Source organism: Penaeus chinensis, chromosome 26 (assembly GCF_019202785.1).
Source record: "Penaeus chinensis breed Huanghai No. 1 chromosome 26, ASM1920278v2, whole genome shotgun sequence".
Taxonomy (NCBI): domain Eukaryota; kingdom Metazoa; phylum Arthropoda; class Malacostraca; order Decapoda; family Penaeidae; genus Penaeus; species Penaeus chinensis.
Genome location: NC_061844.1, coordinates 19,210,073 through 19,217,572, shown reverse-complemented (window position 1 = coordinate 19,217,572; position 7,500 = coordinate 19,210,073). Strand labels below are relative to the sequence as shown.

At 39.7% G+C, this 7,500-nt stretch overlaps 1 protein-coding gene across 1 annotated transcript in view; it reads right to left on the bottom strand.

Annotated features, from left to right (window-relative positions):
• The window catches only part of LOC125039068 (keratin-associated protein 5-1-like), a 28,827-nt gene that overhangs the window by 9,472 nt on the left and 11,855 nt on the right, over nucleotides 1-7,500 (bottom strand). Inside the window, exon 3 of the mRNA XM_047632786.1 lies at nucleotides 609-716. Within this exon, the coding sequence (XP_047488742.1) occupies nucleotides 609-716 (108 nt within the window). The remainder of the gene's footprint in view (nucleotides 1-608; nucleotides 717-7,500) is intronic.

Genomic DNA, 7,500 nt, shown 5'->3' with positions numbered 1-7,500 from the left:
TAGCTAGGGAGGTCGTCAATAATGATGTTGATGATAATGATGGTCATGAAAAATATTACTACGACAATTACTTCTAATAATCATTATGATAATGATGATAGCAATAATTATAGTGATACACGGTAATGATAAGAAAACCTTTAACAAGAATACAACTATTACAACAAACAACAAAAGAGATGTCAAGATTATATAAAAAATAACATAGTTAATAATAGTGATTATCATAGTGATTTTAACCTATAAAGATAAAAGGTATGAGTCAGTTTAATAAGAATTAGAATATATTTTTCATAATTATAATGATACTAGCAGACTACAGCTACAATTGTATATACATGCATACATACATACATACATATTTATCTATCTATCTATCTATATATCTATCTATCTATCTATACATATATATTTGTCTATATATTTGTGTGTGTGTGAGTGTGTGTGTGTGTGTGTGTGTGTGTGTGTATGTAAACGTATACATAAACATAAACACACACACATACACGCGCGGACACACACACACACACACACACACACACACACACACACACACACACACACACACACACACACACACACACACACAACAGCAAAAGGGGAATTGCCAAGGAGCCGAAGCCAAGGTTTGCCAGCGAGGTCTTGGCAGATTCAAGGCGAGAGTCTCTGAGATTCTTGATCCTGCGCTGTTCGTCCTTCGTCGTCCGGTAGAGATTCTTCGAGATCATCATTGAGAAGAAAATGCAGTGTGAGTTAGTGTGTAAACTGAGGAAATTAGTAAGTTAGTTTTGAAAGGGGATCACTTTAAGTATCATTACTGTAATTACTGTTTCTATTATTATCGTGATGATTATTTTTGTTGTTTTCTTGTTGTTGTTATCATTGTTATTATTATTATTATCATTATCATTATCATTATTATTATTATTATTATTATTATTATTATTATTATTATTATTATTATTATTATTATTATTATTATTATTATTATTATTAATAATATTATTATTATTATTATCATCATTATTATTATTATTATAATTACTAATATTATTATTAGTACTATCATTATTACTATCATTATTATTATTTTCATAATAATGATAAGTACTATAGTCCTTATCATTATTATTGTTGTTTTGTTGTTATTATCATCATTATTATTATCCAGGGATGGTATTCACAAAAGTTATAGAATCTTCTTTGACCAAATTAAGTACTATCCCAAAAAACATCATTTTGATTCCAAAAAAAATCACTTTTATCACATTTCTAAGTAAACAGTGAACTACAACTTATATTTACATTTTAGAAGACACCAATAACAATTTGGTTTAATAATACAATACAATTGCTATTCCAGTGAATCTCCTTTCTATGATGAATATTATATGACACATCCATCCAATATCATATATATTTTCGTGGCACCCTCTGCATTTGTTATGATCGCGTCAGTTGAGAAGGCGCTCGCCAACATTTGTATTTGTATACAAGGTAACTTCTGTGAACAAGGAGGAAACGTGCCAAGTAACGTCTGACAAGAAGCAAAAAAGTGGCAGAAAAGTATTTCATATCTTTTATGATGTGGGTATCGTCAACATTCTTCCATTCATAGAAATGTGCTTGTTAAAATCTACGGTATCGTAGACCCATATTTCACTTACTTTTGGACAACTCAGCAGTACACACCGTGACCTCATACGAAGAGGTCGTGTGGTGCCCGTGCTCCGGTGCCCTTGCCCCATATACACGAATATATTGTGTAATATATGAGGAAGTTGTACAAGGGGTTATGAATTCTTGGTGCTCATATAACCCGGAAGTCAGTGACATGAGATCAGTGCTGTGATAATAGTTATGTTTGTACAGAAATTTGAAATAATTTCTCTACCGAGTGCCAAATACTGCCGTGGTAACCGATAGAGCTGAGTGCCCTGTTGTCCCGAGCACTATATGTCACCTGTCGGGTGGCGGGCGAGCCGGGCGGGCCAGGCGCGGCGGTCACGCGGTCAACCCACGATGGGGGGACACTGCAATGTAAACACTGAGGGGAAGGACTCGGTGGAAAACTGTCCCTCCCCTCCCGCGGCTGAGGAGCGCGCTTCAGTCTGTAGCTCAGTGGATAGCCCCACTGTATCCATTGCCTTGCAACGGGCGGGTGCTGAAGGTGGTGATCCTGATGCCCAGGTGAGCAACGCTAACGAAGGAAGTGACGGCTTCACATTAGTGAAGTCGAAAACTAAGAAAAAAAGAGAGCTCAACAATGCCGGTAAGACACCACTGGCACCAAAAAAAACGATGAAATGAAATGGCTACAGAACCTCGGCAACGACTCTCGGGCCCGGGGGGGTACCCCCCACGACCTTATGCGAGGAGACACTCTCCTCGCCGTATGTGTATGTCGCTCGCTCTCAGCGAAACTATTCCGACGACCTTATTGAAGGATCAATTAGAGGTATTACCTTCAAACTGTGTGATGAGCCCAAGAAGCAAGAGAAATATGACGAATACCTTGTGACCCACTACAACAAGGATTTTGATCTTGAACATAAGTTCATAAGGCCATAAGAGTGCACAGAGATAGGAAACCACTCAACCGTATTCGTATCATATGGAAAGGAGCACCCACCTCCTAGTACATACCACTTCTTTGGGAAGTACATGCCCGCCAGCCACGTGATGCCGTGGAGGGCATCCCCCGTGATCTGCTATAACTGCATGGGAAGTGGCCATGTAGCTAATTACTGCAAGGGCAAGGCGCGCTGCGCAACGTGTGGTGAACAATATACTGCCAGGGAGTGTCCTCGCAGTGCAGCAGGAGAAGAGAGTACTGCAGAAGCACCAGCTTTTGTTCCATCATGCTTCAGGTGTGGGATGACAGGTGTGACGGCCTGGCACTGGGGGTGCACGGGCCTCCCCCCCCGGGAGCCAGTCGAGGCAGCCGTCCCTCACCCTCAGGCAGGGATGACCACAGGCCAGGCGGGGGAATCCCCCGCACAACCATGTGACAAAAGTGACGTCACGCCAGCTGACCAAGGCAACATAAATGTGCTTGAACTTTTAAAGGAAATGAAAGCTCTGAAAGAACAAAACAACGACTTAATTAATTAAATAACGACGCTGAGACAGGACATGGAAAACATTAAAAGTGACTGTCATTGTCGTGATACTCGTGTTACCATTAATGCTAAAAAACCGAACGAGGAGAACCGATGTCAGACCGCCAGTGCTGATAACCAGAGTGGCCGTGTCAGTGCTGACAGCCGCCACGAACAATATCAGGATCCCTGTGACATCGGGTCCAGTGACGCACCCAGCCCCCCAGGTGCATCTAGCACAGCAACCGGAGGGACTGTGCTGAGAAGTGGAACAAAGCTAAGATCAAATGTTTGAAATGGTTAAAAGTACTTTTAAGTTTAAGACTACCATCTGTAATGAAATCCACAATCATAAAGCTATATGTTTATGTGAATCTATAATTTGTAATATTAGAGGATATAACAGCATGAGGTACAGATTGCCTAATAGAGCACTACTCACTTATGGATAAACGCACAATCAAATTTATATCATGGAATATGCGTAGTATAAAGCCTAGGCTGAATGACCTAGAGTTTTATATCCGTAAATATAATACTGATGTTATTTGCGTGCAAGAACCTTTTGCTGCTGCTGCTGTGAATACAGCCATGACTGGATTGTTGACATATGTGAAGGTAACACTGCCACATAAATTAGTTTAAAAATCCGATGTTGATGTTGAATTTCATCATTTAAAAATTCAGACTGCCACTGGCTATTTTTCACTGTGTAATGTAAATGCCAGATACTCCAAATTTCTGGCTAGTTCTCTCCCAAATTTTCACAACCAAAGCACGTTATGTATGGGCGACTTCATTGCAAGGCATCCACACTTTGGAGACAACCAACGTAATAGTATTGGGGAAGAATTCAAACATTTTATCAATAGTAGATCACTGACAGTATATGACACTGAAGCAGAGACTCATTTGGGAGGTGGCAGGTTAGACTATGTATTTGGCAAAAATTTTGTTCATGGTAATGTCTGTACTTTACTGGTGTGAGAGTTAGTGACCACTTTGCAGTACGAATAGATTATACTGTAGACAGCGATTCAGCCCCTAGATCACCTAAGCTCCGAATAATCATCCCACCGGGCCTGGAGCATCACTTCAAGGCATCGGGTCTACGACTGGTATAACACCTATGAAGTAACAACTGTTGAGAAAACTCTCAAAGAAAAAGAGGCCCCAGAACCCCCATGCTCGAGGTGGATCAATGACCTAATTCTGGCCAAGGAACATAAACGGGTTCAGGAGCTTGCTAATTGCTATAAAGATAATAAGACCACAGATAATCTTCTGCAGTTTCTGAAAGCCAACAAGGAATTCAGAGAATTAAAAACTCAGATTCATAGTAAACACTGGGAACAATTCCTGCAAAGTATCAATAGTCAAACTTCTGTAGCTGACGTATGGAGAAAAAATAATAGACTGACAGGTAAAGCCCTCACAACACCGCAGTTCCACAGTCCACATGAACAGGCTAATATGCTGCTAGAGCAGTGGGCTGGAAATTCTCAAGTACACTCACTTCCACAAGGGATAAAAACTCAGCTCAACAAGTCGAAAATTGATAGAAATGTCAATATAGCAATAGCATGTGCTGCTATTGACCCCTCCGACTTCGCCACATTGCTCAGGTACCAGGCAACCCACTTTTACACCTGTATAGACTCAGCCTATCTTAAGGAATCCTCCCAAGCTCCTGGACTAAAAGCTTAATCATTTCTATACCCAAACCCAATACTGATAAATACAGACCCATTTCCTTGACCTCCTGTCTGTGCAAAGTACTTGAGAGAATAATTCTGAACAGGCTCATGGATCGCATAAATGCTAAGTTATCCCCCAGACTGTATGGATTTCTCCCAGGGCGTAGCAGTTAGCACTGTTTTGCAGAGTACTTAACAGACTCAAACCCAGGCATGTAAACCGTATTTCTTGATCTTAAATCTGATTTTGATATTGCAAACAGGGAAATTATCCTTGGGCAACTAGCTAGCTTTGGTATTCAGGGAAAACTGTTAACATAGATTCAAATGTATCTGTCGAATCGATTGGCTCAGGTTCTCTTCAGGGGCATTAAGAGTACTCATACAAAAGTATTTGAACTCGGCACACCTCAGGGAGGCGTACTAAGTCCCATGCTATTTAATATCCTAATGCATAGATTACTGGGCGATATACCACTTGCAGGCAATGACTCCATTATTTGCTATGCCGATGACATTTGTATTAAATCCTCATCCGAGGAGAAAATGCAAGAGATTCTAGATATACTTTCTGCAAACGCTACTGAGTGTGGCTTGATAATCTCAACTGAAAAAAAAAAAACAAGGCACTTAACCTAAAGACAATCCCTCTGCCTAGGTTTCATATAAATGACGTTGAGCTAGATCTCTGCCATTAATACAAATACCTCGGGGTGATTGTTAATGATTCAGAGTTCATTAGAAACCTGAAGAAAAGGCTGTGGGAGCGGCTGAAACCAATTAGGACACTTGTCGGCAAAGACCATGGTATTAATGTCAATATTGCGAGACTCTTTTACTTGTCACACATAAGGTCGGTCATAGATTACCATGCATTGCATCTAGTATTGTTCAAGGAAACAGAGTTGACTAGTCTTGAAAGTGTACAAAATGAAGCCATGAGGATCATTCTTGGTGCCCCTAGAACAACAAGGATTTTAAATATGAGAACAGAACTTAATTTTCCTTCTGTTTATGAAAGAATATTATACATAGATACCACATTTAGTGTCAAATAAATTAGAGCCCCCTTTCAAAGACAACTAAAACACAGAATAGAAGAGCTAACTTTGAATGACAACACCGATTCATACACAAATCCATGAGTACAAGTAACGTGTAAACACTTAGCTCAGCTGAACATAAGCATAACTAAGACCCTACTTGGACGTTCCGTACTACCGTGGAAAATGTCGGACATGAGTGTATATTATACGACTGCCCCCAATAAGACAGTGTCCCCCCTTATATACTTAAGCAGTATGCACTTGCAATTATAAATGAGCATCTAGAAACTCTTTCCAATGCATATGAATGCTACACTGACGGATCATTGCAGTCTGGGAGTAGTGTAGGATGCGCTTTTGTTGTATATAAAAACAATATTTTGCAGCACCAGGATTGTAGGACGGTTCATGACTGGGCTAGCACTATGCAAACTGAGTTGGCAGGAATACTCATGGCCACCGAATTTCTATTGAATCAAGGCTCAGGGGTCATTTTCTGCGATTCACAGAGTGCTCTCCAGGCTCTGAACACTCTAGACAAAGGTGCGGGAAATATTGCAAATGACATAAGGATAAACGTGTATCGTGCAAAAGAACGAGGCCATAATATACGTTTTGTGTGGATTCCATCGCATGTTAGCATCCCTAGGCATGATCATGCTGATCGCCTAGCAAAGTCAGCATGTGACAAACAAAGTGTGGATATAGATCTTGGGATATCTCTTTCTAGGATTTTATACATCATTAAAGCTTCCTTCAGAGAGGACTTGACTGAGTTGATTAATTCTCAACGCCCTGGAAGCTGTAGCATATAGCACTATGACCGGTTTAGGCAAGATTCATTTATCTATGGTTTATATAAAACAAGAACAAGACAGTGTGATGTTGTGACTCCAAGAATCAGGCTTCGATATAGATTGTATTGGCAGGCCAGTACAGTTTGTAATGTCGAAGAAACTAAGTGTAAACTGTGTAATGAAGAATATAAGCGAACACTTGTACATAATATCTGAGTGCCATGTGTTACAGCCTTTCAGACCACCTAGCATGAGGTACCGAGAAATATGTAACTACTTCATATCATCTGATGCCCTAGAGGATATACTTATGTATGTAGTATCACATAACCGCATATCAAATGTATCAATGCTATTCCACGCCCAAGCTATATGCCGGAGTGGCAGATGAGTGGCTAAAGGACTGTGCAATTGTCCCTTTCCTTAAACTGATAAAGTACTCATAACAATGTTATAGGCTAAAATTCAAACGTAATAACATTTAATGACCATGCATTAAATGTACCACAGCTTGCCTACGCCTGTGCAGTTAGCCAGGGTGGTAAATAAAGGACTACACCTTAAAAAAAAAAAAATGATTAGGGTTTATCTATTCGCGTTAACTTCAGTTTTTCTTTTTCTTTTTGGCTTTATTGATATCGTCTTATCCTTTGCTCATCTATTTATTTGTAGTACAAATTATAGATAAAAAACAAATATAATTTCAGATAATAAGATTCACATATATATAGACATATAGACTAACGCATAAATAGATACATAAGCAGCTAGTTGCGCAGACTGACAGATAGATAAATCCAGAAATATATATCTGCTGTAACATGTCTCCTCAGAGTGGGAGACAGTCATTTCATCTTTT